This window comes from Triticum dicoccoides, chromosome 5A, assembly GCF_002162155.2.
Source record: "Triticum dicoccoides isolate Atlit2015 ecotype Zavitan chromosome 5A, WEW_v2.0, whole genome shotgun sequence".
In the NCBI taxonomy this organism is placed as follows: Eukaryota; Viridiplantae; Streptophyta; class Magnoliopsida; order Poales; family Poaceae; genus Triticum; species Triticum dicoccoides.
Genome location: NC_041388.1, coordinates 705,123,493 through 705,140,647, shown reverse-complemented (window position 1 = coordinate 705,140,647; position 17,155 = coordinate 705,123,493). Strand labels below are relative to the sequence as shown.

At 41.3% G+C, this 17,155-nt stretch overlaps 2 protein-coding genes across 2 annotated transcripts; both read left to right on the top strand.

Annotated features, from left to right (window-relative positions):
• The first annotated feature begins 1,158 nt into the window (after window positions 1-1,158).
• Window positions 1,159-13,052, top strand: LOC119304334. Its single transcript, XM_037581511.1, has 29 exons — window positions 1,159-1,376; window positions 1,460-2,121; window positions 2,200-2,407; window positions 2,515-2,838; window positions 3,039-3,189; window positions 3,266-3,403; window positions 3,864-3,945; window positions 4,529-4,797; window positions 4,881-4,994; window positions 5,131-5,369; window positions 5,603-5,830; window positions 5,912-6,061; window positions 6,553-6,690; window positions 6,794-7,024; window positions 7,121-7,248; window positions 7,658-7,778; window positions 8,362-8,526; window positions 9,119-9,266; window positions 9,394-9,494; window positions 9,697-9,846; window positions 10,161-10,208; window positions 10,279-10,386; window positions 10,744-10,818; window positions 10,937-10,987; window positions 11,051-11,197; window positions 11,290-11,420; window positions 11,663-11,750; window positions 11,912-11,971; window positions 12,053-13,052. The coding sequence occupies exons 1-29, from the start codon at window positions 1,236-1,238 to the stop codon at window positions 12,827-12,829; spliced, it is 5,373 nt and encodes a 1,790-aa protein (XP_037437408.1). The 5' UTR covers window positions 1,159-1,235; the 3' UTR covers window positions 12,830-13,052.
• A 511-nt stretch (window positions 13,053-13,563) lies between these two features.
• On the top strand, window positions 13,564-14,615 carry LOC119304335 (germin-like protein 8-5). Its single transcript, XM_037581514.1, has 2 exons — window positions 13,564-13,729; window positions 13,870-14,615. The coding sequence occupies exons 1-2, from the start codon at window positions 13,609-13,611 to the stop codon at window positions 14,436-14,438; spliced, it is 690 nt and encodes a 229-aa protein (XP_037437411.1). The 5' UTR covers window positions 13,564-13,608; the 3' UTR covers window positions 14,439-14,615.
• Window positions 14,616-17,155: the final 2,540 nt, after the last annotated feature.

Here is a 17,155-nt window from a genome sequence, read left to right as displayed (position 1 = left end):
TTCATGTAGTCATAATGACACTCAGCTTCTTCCTTCATTCAGTTTTCTTGCATGCATACAGTGTATTAATGATCCTAGTAAACAAGAAAAAAAGTTGGGTTGTAAAACATGTATTAAATTTTACCTTGGTACCTGTGATTTGAGTTTGTGGCCTTGTATATAAAAATGGAAGGAGTATTTCAATAGACAAAGTTCAATAAATGAAATTCAAAACGGGGCAAATTTGGCAGAAGTCTTTGGAACCTTTTTTTTAGGGAGCTTTGGTGCATCTAGGGGGAAATCTTACAGAATTGTAGTTAAAGGTGAGATGGCAACATTTAACTGGGGAGGAAGGGGCCAGCTTGAAATTAGTGTGTGGTGGTGGTGGGGGACTAGTTGAGGAGAGTCCGTAAGGCTTTGTGCAATGTTCGTAAGGAGGATCAAAACCCATTGATGTCTCGAGAATATTCTTTTAGTGGAAGACGATGTCCCGTCGATATCAAGGTGACTATAATGAATTTGTTAATCTCAAGACCTGTCGGTTTAATCTCTCGAAGGTGCTCATATGGACAGGGTATGAGTCCATTCGTTCATATGGGTGAGTGTGCGTGTTTGTAAGCGTTTGCGTCTATACCATGATTTAAAGAAGATGGTCAAAGAAATAAAATACTCCCTCTGTTCACTTTTATAAGGCGATGTAGACATTTCAGACAGTGTGCAAAACAGTTCAATTTTAGTTGTCTGAAACGACTTACAAAAGTGAACGGAGGGAGTAGTTTTTTCTTAAGCACCGGTGCTTCTGCTTGCTTCGACACTCGTGAATCGTGATATATAGATAAACATTGGCTTAAGAAGAATACAATTAATTTTATTAAACATCTCTTTAAGCATCTTTCATTGTACTCACCCTGTTCCATATTGGATGTAATAACGTCTTATATTACGGGACAGAGGGAGGTGTAGAATTTTTATTTGAAGAAAAGTACTTATCTTTAATTGAAGAAGCTTTTTTAAGGAAATAATTTTTTTGAGGCAAATTTAGGGAAATAACTTTTTTATTTTGAGACATGGGAAAGAAGTTTTTTTTTTGAGAGATCGACATGGGAAAGAAGTGTTTGTGACTTGTGAGTTGTGACCGGAAGCAGCACGGCAGTAGAGCAGCCGATTTCCCCGGCCCGGCCCAAACTCTCCAAAGCCACCACTTTTGGTTTGGTTTCTCCCTTCCCTCCGGCCGGCGCCGCCACCATCCACCACCCATGGCGCTCGCCGCCCTCGAGAGCTGCTTCCGCGCCGTCCCGCCCGAGGCCGTCGCCGCCGTCGTCGACTGCGTGCTCGCCTCCTCCCCCTCCGCCTCGCCCTCTGAGTTCTTCCGCTCCCTCCTCGACTCCTTCCCCAAGGTACTGCTCACTTCCCCCAGCCACCGTCTCTCTCTTCCGTCCCCACAAGCTTCCACTCAACCCTCTTTTATCCTTCCTTGCAGGCGCAGGACGGCGGCCACGGCCATGCCGCCGCCCTCTCCCACGCCGCCGCGCTCTGCCATCTGCTCCCCCGCCTCGGCGACGACCCCAGGGACGCCCTGCGCGCGCTGCTCTGGGGGGTCTTCCTGCCGCTCCTCCGCCGGGAGGACGCCCAGCCCAGCCGGCTCCAGCAGCAGGCGACCGCGCTCATGTGCGACGCCGTCTCCAGCGCCCGGTCCTGGGACCTGCTCGGAGCCACCATCCTGCCCTTCTGCGTCCGGTCCTGCGCTGCTGCAATGGCTTTGCCCACCACCCACCAGTATGATGGTGACGACTCCATTGTGTACCGCTACCACTGGGACGCTGCTGTCGCCCCGGATGATGGGCTGTCAGGGAAGGCAGGGCTGCTGCCGCTCTCCAGGGCCACCGCGCTCCTGGCGTCGTTGCTCGGAGACGCGCTGAAGAGGAGAAGGGAGACCCATGAGGAGGGCGCCGATGCTTCGCTGGATGCATTGGTGCAGAATTTGACCTGGGACCTGTCCAGGCTGGTGCTCAAGATGTTTGACCTCGGCCAAGAGTATCGGTCTTGCGCCACCCGGGTCCTCCTGCAGCCTATGCTGACTTCACTAGCAGATGTTTCTTGCGTCACCGTCGAGTTCGGTGCGGTCCAGCTTAAGCTATCTAGGTCGGCCTTCTTTCCTGAGCTGTTGGAACATGATAGTTTAAATTGTTTTGCTCAAGTTAATCTTTCTCTGGCATACAGGTCTGGTTTCTTGGAGTCCATTTGGAACTCCTGTGTCTCTCTGTTCTCTCTTGGCCGCCCTGAGCGGCTGGATGCGTACGCTATACTCTCTCTGTACTTCTCGGTGTTGAAATCGGGACATCAGGGTGCTATCCCTGGAGCTGACGAGGTCCAGAACTTTGATCTAAGGAATGTCACTGAGTTTTGGGATGAACTACGCAGGGGGCTGGTAAGCCATTTACTAGTTAATTACTTTGCTATTTGTACCAAATTTTGGAACTACGCCGTCAAGTTTCACATGGGGGGTAACACATTTTGACTTTCCCTACACACCAGGTTGATAAGGACTCTTCAATAAGGAAGCAGGCCTTTTACGTCTTGAAAACATCGTTAAGCATATTTTCTTTTGGAAATGATGGGAGCCAGCGATGCTCTGGCAGGAGCCCAGCTGCTTTGCCTGGTCAAGACAAATCAAATGCCGCTGTGACAAAAAAAGAAAGGTGGGCTAACAAAGAGGCCAAGTCCCTAGGTGTTGAAGAAATCAAGCAATCAGATGAACAATGTTCAAGTGGTCAAGACCGATGGAAGGTCTTTCTGTTACTCTATGAGATGCTCCAGGAGTTTGGGACACATTTAGTTGAGGCAGCCTGGGCACACCAGGTTAGTTCCTTTCTGCATGTTTCTCTTATCAAACTATTCACAGCAAGATATGTTAATTGCCTGCGATACTTAATTTAGTATCTGTTAAATCTTAGGTGGCTAAATATTCACTCAGTACTATGACAACACGACAATAGATTAATCAATCACTACACACTTCTTTGCTTCAACTGCCTAACATGTTTAAAAATAATGCTCAGGTGCTGTTATTGTTTGAGTCTACACCACAGAGTGACTATTTGAATCACATATCGTACAGAGCTTTTCATGCTCAGATGGAATCCGTGGAAGGAATTTTCAACTGGATGACGGTACTGTGGGAGCGTGGGTTTACTCAGGATAATCCTCAAGGTCAGTACTGATAGTATGTGCATGGTATATATGTTTAGAATGTTGCTTAATCTGCTTTTATGAATGCCCTTTGCAGTGCGGTGCCTGGTAATGCAATCCTTTTTGGATATTGAATGGGAACGTTACAAAGGCTACGCCCAAATGGTCCCTAGAGGCTTTGTTCTTGGCCCTCTCATACGTGGTTTGAATGATGTAGTTCATCATAAGGATTTTGGTTAGTTCATTTGTTTTTCACTTCATTCAATAGTTATTCTGTTGAATTCAAATATGTGCTTTACTTCGCACTTTACAGTGCAGTTTACTTCTTCTTGGTAATTTTTCAGGGACCTCCTTGGATACAGAAGTACCATTTTTGAACGAAATAGATAAAATAATTGTAGAAGCATTTCTTTGTTTATGTTTTCCTTTGCAGCAGATTTGGATTGAAATTTTGTTAGCATTTTGGGTAACTTGATTGCATGTGATAGTTCCTCTGTTCTTAGTTATGGATTTTGTCCTTGGGCAATTATTTTACATTTCACTGTTTGCATTGCAATACATCTGACATGCCCTTGTTTAGTGATCCATGATGCTTATCAGATTTTTTTTCTTTTATGGCATATTTGCTTTCTTATGGCACACTGTTCAACAGATCATTCATGCTCAGCTGAGCTGTCTGCTTAAATTATTTGTAGGTGTTGGTGGTGTGTATAATTCAGAAGCCATAAAAGGTGCAGAGAGGTTTTTCAGCAATTATGCCCGGAAATTGACGATACGGTACTACTTCTCGGATAACTACTGCCCTTTGTGCCTGTTTCAGGATTTGTCGCACTTTCTCTTATTGTATATATGAGAGCTGATAATTTGGACTATGTAAATGAGTTTGCTTGTGCAACACTTTCTGTTATTGTTTAACTTATACATTAATTAAAGGGTGCCAACATGTATCATAATGAGTACTCTCTCCGTCCCAAAATAAGTGTCTCAACTCTGTACTAACTTTAGTACAAAGTTGAGACACTTATTTTGGGACGGAGGGAGTATTAAACTTGACTTTTGCAGTATTGTGTATTTTTTTGGTTGAAAGGTTACTGTGTACTCAATATATATATGTGCAGTATATAGTTCGGACAACATAATTAGATAGAGCTTATGCTTAAATGCTACATCTGCAAGAATTCACATATGTTGAATCATATTGTGACCTATCTGAACTCGTTACTATATCAAATGGGACTATCTGTGTTATTGTGTGACCAAACGCTACACATAACTTTTGTTTAGTTTGTTTTCAATAGTTTCACTGGCTTCTGGCAGTGTCCTTCTGAAACCTTATTTTTCTCTTTCTTTTATTTTTCAGTGAGCGTTTACATCTGGTTTGGAGTCTGGCATCTGCTGCTAAACAAGATTCATTTGGCCGACCAGGATTAATGACTCTTGCATTCTGTATTGCGTCATGCGCTTGTCAGTCAGATACACATGACTTACCATGTGGGTCTGCTGTCAACAAATTGGCAAAATGCAATGGAGATACATCTATAGCAGTCAATACTGCGGATTTTTTAGATGCCTTATGGGTTCTTAGTGAGAGGAGTAAACACCACTTTAATCCAAAGTATCGCCTAAAAGGTTGGAAATCTTTCTACTGGAAGAAATTTGGAAGTAGTGTTAACTAATGCATTATCAAATTGTTAACTTGAAGTCAAATGCAGTTTGTGAACAGGTTATCAAAGCCGTAGCATCGTTGACAAGTGCAGCTGAAATTCCACTCAATCAGCTTTTTAATTTCATTTCCACAATACCTCGAGAGTGTACTGATTCTACTGGTAGGTAAATACAAAAACGGCAAAATGTTTGTCTGCAGCATCTGCTTTGAAGTTATAATCCGTTGAGGATAACTAAACAGTTACATTTGCTTCTATTATCATCTATTCTTTGTTTCACATCGCGTTTTCATTGTAGGACCACTGAGGGGCACAGTCCAGAAATGGCTTCTTCAGAAAAAAGAATGTTCTGAGAGGAACACTTTGTTGGATGAGCTTATTGATTTCCCGACCACCTTCATGAAGCACACAGGCATAGAGGGGTCGTATTTATATGATGACGAGGATGTGGGCGCATGGGAAGCTGAAGCACGGAGGTGGGCTAGGACCCTTCTTCTTGTAACCTCAGAGGAACATCATTTCAAGCAAATATTTACGGTATATTTGGCTTGTCGCCTGCTTTTATGTCTCTAGAAAGCATACATTGCTATGAAGCAAATAGGTTCTTTTTGGGTATCTGTATTATGCTCATTTCTGGAAGCTGAATTGTATAGCTGGGCTCTGGTCGGTCGCCTATCAGTAGCCCATGATACTTACATCTGCATTGAAGTTATGTTTTTCTTGTGTAATTGAAATTAACTTTTTGTTTAAAATATCCCTTTTTTTTGCAGTTCCTGGAGAATTGTGGTAACAAGCTTTCTGAGCATTCTTCAACGAGAAAATGTGCTGACGTGAAGTTTTTTATCATCATTATATGCTTGATCGAGGAGCTTGAAGTGAGACAGAAAAAGCTTGTTCACCAAAATAATGCAATCGCCGGTGGAGGTTCAGATATGACAAATGGATTAGAGCACCATGCTCTCACTCAGATGTTTGAAAAATCATTGCTTTCAGTTCTGGTAACCTGTTTTTCTATAAAATGTAACTGCCGACTCTTTCTATAATGGCCTTTATATTATCTTTCATGTGTCTTACTGTAGGAAAATATGGTGGCCTTCAGCAAGCAATCTTGCTCAGTTTTCTGGTTAAAAAATACAGACATGGATTTACCATGTTCTATTAAAGGAAAGCTTGGAGGTCCGAGTCAACGTCGTTTAGCTACTTCTATAACCTCTTCAGTGTTGCAGTGTGTATGTCCCTTCCTAATAAATTTAGTTGAGATTATAGCATTTAGCTATCTGGCGGGTTATATTTATTGCTTGTAAAAGGTCCAATTTAGCATGTTTCATGTTGTCTTCCAGAGATAGTGTTATCTTACTTATGCAGCAAATAAGATACAAATATATCTTCGCAGGGATATAATAGAATTTGCTTATTTGATAGGGATTTACCATGTCTCTGTGCTAATCAAACACACATTTTTCTTGTACTGTTCTTTTGAACCATGCTAATGTCGTGCAAGTTACAACTGTGGTGTGTATATTCTTCAATAGTTCATTTGATCAGAAACTGTGTTCATCTTCTCTGTATGAAGCATGCAATAATATTACGACTGTTGATAACCCCCCTCCCCCCATGGCTGTATTCTGGAAAAAGTAATATAGGGGTGCCTAGATCTCCTGTTAAAGTGCCTACCATTTAATCATATAACTTCGCTAACTTCTATTGTAACATTTCACAGATTTGGTCTATGAGGTGTGCTAGTTCTGTTGTCTCATGGTGTAACCACTACACCTCTGATGTTTCTTTTCATTCAGCATTTTCATTCCTCTGGGAATTCTGTTGGGAAGTGATCCAGCATTGTACTTATGCCACTGAGGTTGGTTGCTTTTTTAATGTTTGGCTGAATATTTATTCCTCAGTGTCTTGCAGTTTCTCTATGTAAGTTTTTATGCCTGATTAATGCTTTTCTCCTTGACAAGACTGGAGCTGAACTTCACTTGGCAGCTTATGAAGCTCTAGCTTATGTTCTAGCAGCTCTATGTACTGCTCCCTTTTCTCAGTTTCTGGATTTTGTGGAAGCAAAGCAAACAAACCAAACCATCATATTATCATTGGATCTTCTGGCGACCACTTTTCTTGGTAATATAAACAATCTCCTTACAAATGGAGTCCTAACACGAAGCAGACGAGCTGTTTTAATGTGTTGGAAGGTGAGAATAACTCTTGCTTCCCTTTGTAATGTCCATGGCTCAGTTCTGTAGAAAGTACATTAGTCAAACAACTCCTAATTATTGATTTTGATTTAGTGGCTTTGTGTAGACTCCCTTTTATCAATTTCTGGCTGCTGTGATGAGAATGAATCTCAGATGAAGACATTAGGCTCCTTTTATTCAGATTCAACCCTCCAGTCAATCTTTCTTGATATCACTGAAAGGCGAGTATAACATTCCCTTGCAACTTCTTTATTCTTTATGTATACTTGGTAAACAAATCGTGGGAGTATTGCCTGTGGAAATGTTCAAAACCATACTCACTACTTCTTTACCTATAGCATGCTTGATAGTTGCAACATTTTCAGTACTTGTTTCCCGAGTCTAATTTCGTGAGTATTTGTAGCATTTCTTTACTTATTCAGTACCCAAGTTATCTAAAGGAGTGCATAATAGCATTCAATTTGCCTTTCTCTAATAGATACCGGTGTTATGTTTAAAGTCTGAACATGGTTATATTTTGCTTTGGTTCTTTTTATCTTGTTTTCTGTAAATACTTCAACTTATTTTCTGAGGTACTTATTTATGTATCTTTTCACTTCTATCTCACTTATTTATTTTTAATCTTTGCAGTCTTGAAAATGCTGGCGAGAATTCTGTTGTATCCATCCTTAGATGCGTGAGGTCTGTTTTGGGGCTTATACACTTAAATAGGAGCCACCAAAATTTATCCTCTCTGGGCATCAGTTATGAGGTACTATTCATGGTGCCTTTTCTTTTTTGTGTGCAACTATAGCTATTTAATATCGAAACCCTTGCTGCTTACACTAGAGGGTATCCACATGTTTTTTCTTTTTTGGGTTTTCTTTATGCGTCACACCCAGTGGTACTCCCTTTGTTTCTTTTTACTCCGCATATAAGTTTTGGTCAAAGTCAAACTACACAAAGTTTGACCAAATTTATATTAAAAATATGAACATCTACAATACTAAAACTATATAATATGAAAGTACATTTCATGGTGCATCTGAAAATATTAATTTCGTATTGTGAATGTTGATATTTTTTAATATAAAATTAGTCAAACTTTACCAAGCTTGACTTTGACCAAACCTTATATGCAGACTAAAAAGAAACGGAGGGAGTACTATATTTGCATGAAAAATCTTAATAGTTTTCAACATATCAACAGTCAAAGTTAGGAAGTTGGACTGTTTGACAGCCCGAGTTTTAAAATATATGAAACGCCATATAATTTTGGATGTATGGGGCAAGTTTTCTTTCTGCAACTTCTGCTTGTTTTTATGGAATTGATACCCCATGTTTATTTGCTGCAGATGATGATGCAATTGGTAAAGTCTTCCTGGGTCTTGCACCTTAGCTGCAATAAACGCAGGGTCGCACCAATTGCTGCACTACTGTCCGCAATATTGCACCCATCAATCTTTCCCAATTTGGAAATGCACCAGACAAATGAAAAAGGGCCAGGCCCTTTGAAATGGGTCAGTTCTGACATACACTCTGCATTACGTCACTGTCTTTTTACTTAACACATTCTTCTTGTTCTTGTTCCCCCTGCTGAAAACTGTAGACGAGGCCCTGATAGTACATTCTTGTTCTTTAATTGAATGAAGGGCTAGCAGAAATAAATGCCTACTTGCTGCTGCTGTTGCTGTGTGTCTTTTCGTTGCCTGTTCTGCTAAAGTAGCACTGTTTTGTTATGCGTGACCTGTGTATAATACTTAGGCATGCTTTTAGTTATTTTTCACTGGAAAGCCTTCTCCTCATATGATTCTTGTTATATATTTTATGAATGGCTAAATGAAACCTAACGACTGCAAAGCCTGGCCTGTGCTAGAGGGAATCAGGAGAACACCAGAATGCTTTGTAACAGAAGTGGTGGTCAACAAATTTCATCACCTCAATTTCACCTGTTCCCCAGCTTGGCCTTGTTCTGTTCTGTAACAAAGATTACATTACATCTTTATGTAATTTGTCAATGGATAATTAAGTTGTTCTTTTTAGTACTACTTTTTTGCATGTTATAACTCATAAGGCGTGATGTACCACTGTAACTCTTTTTTTGGTTTCCAGTTTGTCGAGACTCTTCTTAATGAAGGCTCAAAGAGTCCTCGAACTATTCGCCTGGCAGCTTTGCACTTGAGTGGTCTATGGTTGATGTACCCCAAAACTCTTAGATTTTACATGGAGGAACTTAAGCTATTAGCATTATATGGATCTGGTATGTTATACAATATATTTTCTAATAGTTTTTTTTAAGTTCGTCTTCTTCTTCCCGCTCGTGCCTTTGTAATAAGGCCTGGTGATATGCTGTTGTATATTCTAACTTTCTTTACAACTTAAAATAGTGGCATTCGATGAAGATTTTGAAGCTGAACTGTCCAAAAATCACGAGGCAAGATTTGAAGTTTCCATGCTAGCGCAAAGTCCAGACCGTGAATTCACAGAGGTAAACCTTGAAACCTGGGGTACAAGACATATATTACCTTCATAAGTTAATCAGTATAATTACTGTGCTTTTCTCAACTGTTGTTCATTTTTTAACTGTTATAGTACTAATGGCGTGAAATAATTTGAACCTTTTCCTTTCTTTTAAATCGCCAACCTAGCAGTTAACTTACAGTTTAAATGCGTTGCCAATGTTATTGCAGGTGTTCATTAATACAGAATTGTATGCCCGTGTTTCAGTTGCTGCTCTATTTCATCAGCTATGGAAGCAAATCAAAGAAAAGAGCAAATTGGAGGCAGAAGAAGCTCTTCAATGTGGCAAACTATTTCTGCTGAAACTTCTGGATTCAGCGGTACCGTTTTCAGACTTAAGTTCTATCTATGGGCCAGGATTAGCCATCTTATGCAATGCTGTCTCAAGTTTTCTGTATGCTGTCATTGTTTCTTACTCGACAACAAGTATGGTTATACCGTGTCAAAGTCATTGGATGCCTTTGTACATATTTCCAATGAATTTTGATGTGTCAAATACCACTTTAGCAACTGTACAACATACAACCAGATTCTGAAACTTGTCTGATGTTACAAACTTGCCGATCATACTTACTTCTGAAGTCCTACTTAAATGAGTGATTTCTGATGCTTTGTATTTGCTCTGTTTCTACAGGTGAATGACAATGATCTCTCGAAAGAACTTTACAAGAAATACAGCAGTGTAAGCATGTTTCTTTGTATCGAAAACCTTGCTGTTTTGTGCCATATTTCTGAAACATCCATCTTATCAGGTACATAGGCGCAAAGTTCGTGTGTGGCAGATGATATGTGTTTTGTCACACTATGTAGAGGAAGACATAGTTGAGGAAGTGACATCTACTGTTCACACCTGTCTTTACGTAAGGATATTCTTAATCTTATGTGCTTTGCACTTTTGCTTTATGCAATCGTATATAATATATATATCTAGACTTTCTGTAGGTCGCTTCAAACAGGTCGAATAGTCTTAGTTTTCTCTTCAGAGTTTAAATTCTGAAGGATTTAGCACATTTAGATATCAACTTGGAGATCTATAACATTTAGAGATCAATTTATTTTCCATGCATAATTTCCATTTTATGCAATTGTATATAATCAAACCTGTCTCGAGTTTAAATTCTTAAGGATCTAGAACATTTAGAGATCAATTTATTTTCCATGCATAATTGCTATTTTACTGCATTGCAAGGTCAAATGACACACTTTTGTCTGTGCAGAGAAATAACCTACCTGCTGTCCGGCAGTACTTGGAGACGTTTGCTATACTTATTTACTTAAAATTTCCAACACTGGTGAGAGCTCCTTCATGTCAATGCTTGTTGACCTGTGCGACCATTACACACTTCTTTAGATGTCAGTACAATCTCCTTGTCTGTAACCATTGACCTTTCTGATGATTATTATTTGCAGGCTGAAGCACAGCTTGTTCCTATTTTTAATGACCACGGAATGCGACAACAGGTGAACATTTAGTGAGATGTCTTTCCATTTTGGTCTGTATATTTATGCATCTCCTCTTTGCAGGCACTATCTTCATATGTTTTTATAGCAGCAAACGTAATCCTCCATTCAGGGGAGCTGGTTGTCCAGAGAAACCATCTTAATCAACTGCTTCCTCCAATAATTTCATTTTTGACATCCCATCATCACAGTCTACGTAGTTTCACTCAGGTAAAACTATGTACTTAAAAATTATGCGGGGCTACATTTTTCTCAAGCGTTATATTTGTACTAGTCGACTGAAGATCTATATTGTACCACAGCTACTTGTCCACGCTGTTTTTTCCAAGTTGTGGCATATTTTGCAACTAGAAAGCTCAGAAAATCCATCCATCGAGAGGAGGTGCTTTCAAGATTTGAAAAAGTATCTGGTAGAGAATACCGACTGCGCAAGGTACATCCACATACTCTGTTTTCTTTTGTTTATTAGCTAGGCTATATACTGGGCATCACCCTATTAAAACTTCTCTCAATATACTACCATCAGGAGTTTTAGTGAGGAACTTTCCTCCCGTACCTGTACTGTCAACTCATATACCCTACTTGTTTTCCTTTTCTGAATCTAGAAAAGATCCTCAAGGTGTTAATATAATTTTCATCTTGAATGTCTTTATCATTCGTATGTTTTGATTTCAGGCTAAGAGTTTCAATCGAAGGTTTCCTTGATGTTTTTGATCCTGATATATCTGGGACTCCACCGGGAATATTTACGGCCCGCATTGAGGTTCGTGTATTCTCTGTCCCCAAGAAATTTAAGGCCACTATTCATTTTGTCAGGAAATGAGTAACATGGAGGATTCTAGGGACGTTATTATGTTTTTTTATACAGCACTGAACCTTTCGGCATTTCTGTTATAATTCTGAATATGCTGTTTTTTTATGCAGTCGTCTGGCTTTGAATGTGTTCCAGTGTCGGTGTTGGAGCGAGTAAATAACTTTTTGAATGTAAGCACCTTGAACTTGAGGTATCTTCTTGTGTTGCTTGAAACTGCATCCCCCTAATTATTTCGCTGTATGTACCATCAGGACGTGAGGGAGGAGCTGAGGCATTCTATGATAAAGGATTCAGCAACAATCAAGAACGAGGGTCTGGCGGTGAGAAAACATGAGGAGGGCACCGAAGAGAAGATAGTAGCCAGTCAAGATTTCCAGAAGAAGATCATACCCCACCGGGACTCGGAGCAAGCAGCGAGCAGCAACAGCGCGGTCATGGGCAACAATGACATCTCACGACTGCTCTTCGAGATGGAGGAAGACGACGACACGTTCAACCTTGCGGTGGAATCAAGGAAGGAGGCGGCGGAGACTGTGAGGCAGAGCCGGCAGGATCTGATCGTGGTGGCGTCACTGGTGGAGCGGATCCCGAACCTGGCGGGGCTGACCCGGACGTGCGAGATATTCAGGGCGGGCGGGCTGGCGGTGGGGGACATGGGGGTGGTCCAGGACAAGCAGTTCCGGCTGATCAGCGTGACTGCGGAGAAGTGGGTGCCGATGGTGGAGGTGCCGGCGGAGAGCGTGAGGGCGTTTTTACAGAGGAAGCGGGCGGAGGGGTACACGGTGGTGGGTCTGGAGCAGACAGCCAATAGCGTGGCGCTAGACGAGTTTGTGTTCCCGGCCAAGACGGTGGTGGTGCTGGGCAGGGAGAAGGAGGGCATCCCGGTGGACATCATCCAGGAGGCGGTGGATGTTTGCGTCGAGATCCCGCAGCTTGGCGTCGTCCGGTCACTCAATGTACATGTCAGCGCCGCCATCGCCATCTGGGACTACACCCGCCAGCAGCGCGCGCGCTCCTCGTCGCTGTAGGTAGCTTCCGGTTCTCCTTCCTGTTGGAGTAAACCAGAGAAGGCTGCCATGTGTGTTGTTGTAAGATGCATGGACCTGATCATCCATGACAAAACTGGTCATGAACCTTCCTTAGCCAGGACTAGATTGTTAGATTTATGCACTGAACTGGTCATGCATGATGAAAGCACTTTGCAAGATGTTAACCACTCTTGTTAAGATCAGATGAAAAGTTCCTGCTCTCCATCGCCGTGTCGTCGTCTTCGCTTCTTGCCGCAAGTACTCAACCTCTTGGAGAGAAATTTGACCAGGCATGATGTATATCTGATTGACTTTCATAACAGGGGCTGCTACATATAATAGTTGTATTAGGTGCACTCATGCATGGATTGACGTGCCACGATTTCATATTTGACCAGGCATAGTTGACACAATCCAGACTGTTACTCATATCTAATCCTCAGCCGTACATCAGATGGAGTAGCTTAATTTGCATCTTTATTTATAAATTATTAAAGGGGAAATGTGTCCCTAAGGCACACTAAAAGGGAACTTGATGGTAATATATCAAACATTTGAGTATGGCTGACCACGTCTCAAAAGTTTATGCGAAATAACCTAGTAGTCACCAGCCAGAGACCATTTCTATGGGTTGCTCCTTTCCACTTGACTATGTCCATTGCCCACAGGTTCATACTGCTTGTTGCGCCTATATAAACACATGCTTCCCCTGCATACTCAAACCATCACTCACACACAGGAAAACAAGAGAAAAGAAGAGCGAAAGAAGCTCAAATCAAATGGCATCCTCCCCTTCCTTCCTTCTCCTTGCCGCTCTTCTTGCCTTGGTCTCATGGCAGGCCATTGCCTCCGACCCTGGCCCGCTCCAGGACTTTTGTGTCGCCGACATGCATTCACCAGGTACTACTTAACTTTCTGCTTTCTCGTCCTGCTACCACCAAATACATATGTTGAAATAAATTTCTGAAAATTATATGCATGCTAAAACGGCTTTCTAGTAATACCTAAGCTTACCCTCTACATCTCTTCTATGCACCCAGTGCGTGTCAATGGATTTGTTTGCAAGAACCCGATGGAGGTCAATGCTGATGACTTCTTCAAGGCAGCCGCCCTCGACAAGCCTAGGGTGACCAACAAGGTTGGCTCCAACGTCACCTTGATCAATGTCATGCAGATTGCCGGACTCAACACCCTCGGCATCTCAATCGCGCGCATCGACTATGCTCCCTTGGGCCAGAATCCACCACATACGCACCCCCGCGCCACTGAGATCCTCACAGTGCTCGAGGGGACACTATACGTTGGCTTTGTCACATCCAACCTGCCCGCCCCAGCTAGAAACAAGTTCTTCTCGAAGGTGCTCAACAAAGGTGATGTGTTTGTCTTCCCCGTGGGGCTCATCCACTTCCAATTCAACCCCAACCCCCATCAGCCCGCCGTTGCAATTGCCGCGCTCAGCAGCCAGAACCCAGGGGCTATCACAATTGCCAATGCAGTGTTTGGGTCAGACCCGCCAATATCCGATGATGTTCTTGCCAAGGCGTTTCAGGTGGAAAAGAATACAATAGACTGGCTCCAGGCTCAGTTCTGGGAGAACAACCACAACTAAGTGAAAGGTTGGCTGATTACACAGAAGATCAGTGCGCAAATTAAGGACATGTTTGAGTTTCTAGATATGTATCCTAATCTATAAAATAAATGGAGCATATGCCATTCCATTCCGTGTCTGTAATGAGTGAATGTACTTCTACCTTCAGAATAATTGACAATATCGTTGTTTATCACACGGATATGATCTCATATTTTTTTTTGGTTCTAATGTGTCGTATTTCTCATAAATATTTTGGGTTCTTTTCCCCTTGTTCCGAAATAATAGATGGTTACGTAAAAAAGAAAGAATACATGATTATCTGGTAATCCAGTATATGTTTGATCCTAGGGTTGAACACCTAGGATTATCTTATAATACATGAGAAGTATGCGATGGTTGGAGCCCGATTGTTCTCAGGATTTAAATGTGAAAGTTGAATGTGCAAAGGTTGGAGCCTGGAATCGTTGTTCTGCTCTCTCGCTTTCTGGTGCATGCAATAAGAAATTTACGGTTCCCGCATGTAATATTTTAGCTTCCTTTTGGTTCAAACTCTTGTAAGTTCAATTTACAGTTGCTTTAATTGAAATTTGATGAGGTGTCCCGTTTTATCAAAATACTTATGTGTATTATTTTTCTTTTTCTTAAGTTGAGAACTAAAAGTATGATCTTTACTAAGTGTTAGAAACTGGGCACACCGGAGACCAGGTTCCAAAAATTAGGTCCAGCATACATACAAAAAACATGCATAAATACACAAAAGAAACGATTATTACCTAAACCGCCCAAAAATGAATATTATATGAGTTGTTTCTTTGTAACAAGCCTGTCATAGAAGAATTTTATCACAAAACGGACTTCGGCCGCTTGGCTGAACAATAGATGGTGTTGAGCAAATCATCATACAAGATGATTAAAGAAAGCGTGGCAAACCAAGCCAAACACGCTGAGAGGAAGCACAAGAGAGGGTGGACCACCTGAAGACTCAAGCAGGACCGACGACGACATTCAACCACACACCACCTGGAAGAAACATTGGACTTTCTCGCGCCGAGACCACCTAACTTCTCTTAGCAAGACGATGTTAACTACTCTTACTAAGATCACGTGAATTGTTTCTGCTCTCTACCATCATTGTTTATGCGTGCGTGTCTTCGTCCTCATTGACACAATCCTTTAACTACTGCGTCAACCTGCAACCTTAATTTTTTTATATCACTAGGTGACTCATATTGCCTAGTTTCTCTGTTTATTTTTCCTGGAGGATGGTAAGATATTCCATTATATCTCCAACCGTGCTTTCTAATCATATGTATGTTAAGCTGCTAACACACATCTATAAACGTATAAGTACGTGTATGTCCTTTTTATCCCATGCCATATCTTGTGCACAGTTTTGTTCATGACAAATCCGGTGACAAATATATAGTTCGATTATGTTAGTGGCCACAGCTTGAAAAGCTTGGTTGCACGCATTCTGAAGCAACTTAAAAGAAGGGAGAGTGGATAAATCTAAGCAGATGACATTGTCTAGGTAGAAAACGATTGCTTTGCATCACTTGTCTTTTCTCAACTCCTCCTTGACCTCGTGCGCACCAGTTCTCACCATGACCAAGTATGTGATATCTAATAAACTATGGTGATGGGTCATGACTTTTCGTGGAACCAACCCTCCATGCATTGTGCCGACTTGGGTGAGATGGATAAATAATCGTAATTACTACTCAGACATACACCAGATGATGCAATAGCGCTTAGGCATATTAAAAGGAAACTTGAGAAGTTTGTGCAAAACTTTAATCAAAAGCCAATAGATGATTATATGTTAATGTGCTCAGAGGTTGCAATGTTCAAGTTGAATGTGCAAAAGTTGCTTCCAGGAGTCGTTCTTGTGGTCTGTCTTTCTCGTGCATCTAAGAAGTAGTCTACGCTTCCTTTGCTATGAAACTTGTTGTTGTGGTTGTCATTAGTTCTATTTTTCCTCATTGTTCTGTTTTAGCTTCCTTTGGGTTCAAAGTCTTGTAAGTTTGATTGATCATTCTCCAGAAAAACTATTGTAGATATCTGAGTCCCAAAAAAACAATTATTATTTGAGTTGTTTCTTTGTAATAAGCTTGTGATAGAAGCAATTAAATCATCTGGAAACTTTTTTTTCTATACTAAATCTGCCAACAGACACCTCCAATAAATTAATCTGTTTATGAGTGGCTGCTTGGCCTAGTCTAGTCATTCGATGCACTATTTACTCTAGCAAAAGAAGCAGGTGAGGTCTGGTGCCATGAAGCTAGTCAGGAAGGCTAGGTTTATACACTGAACTGGTCATGCATGATAAAACTCTTCTCTAGAAGATGTTAACTAGTCTTGCTTAGATCGTATGGAAACTTCCTGCTCTCCATCGTCATGGCATTTGTATCATCTCTCCTTTTGGTTTGGTACTTCGTCCATTAATGTCGTTGCTTCTTCCTGTAAGTACTCAACCACTTCGAGAGACATCTGACCAAGTAAATATCGGATTGACATGATGATAACAAACAGGGGCTGCTACGAATCCGTTTACTACTCTGTCGTCTTATGTTGCTGGAATTTCATGACAAATCTATTGGCAAATATATAATTTCGTAGTTCCAAAAGCTAGATAGCACACATAATACTATATCAACTTGTGGAGCGAACAGGAGTAGTAGTCACTCTATATGTCTTTAGTAGTCATGCACCCATGTATCAGGCTCACGTAAGAG

Bases quoted from the DNA above. Each gene is read 5' to 3' on its own strand.
- LOC119304335 (XM_037581514.1), top strand. From the start codon at position 13,609: ATGGCATCCTCCCCTTCCTTCCTTCTCCTTGCCGCTCTTCTTGCCTTG. The intron at 13,730-13,869 runs GTACTACTTAAC...CTATGCACCCAG, and splicing joins CGCCGACATGCATTCACCAG to TGCGTGTCAATGGATTTGTT.
- LOC119304334 (XM_037581511.1), top strand. From the start codon at position 1,236: ATGGCGCTCGCCGCCCTCGAGAGCTGCTTCCGCGCCGTCCCGCCCGAG. The intron at 2,408-2,514 runs GTAAGCCATTTA...CCTACACACCAG, and splicing joins ATGAACTACGCAGGGGGCTG to GTTGATAAGGACTCTTCAAT. The intron at 6,691-6,793 runs GTTGGTTGCTTT...CTCCTTGACAAG, and splicing joins ATTGTACTTATGCCACTGAG to ACTGGAGCTGAACTTCACTT.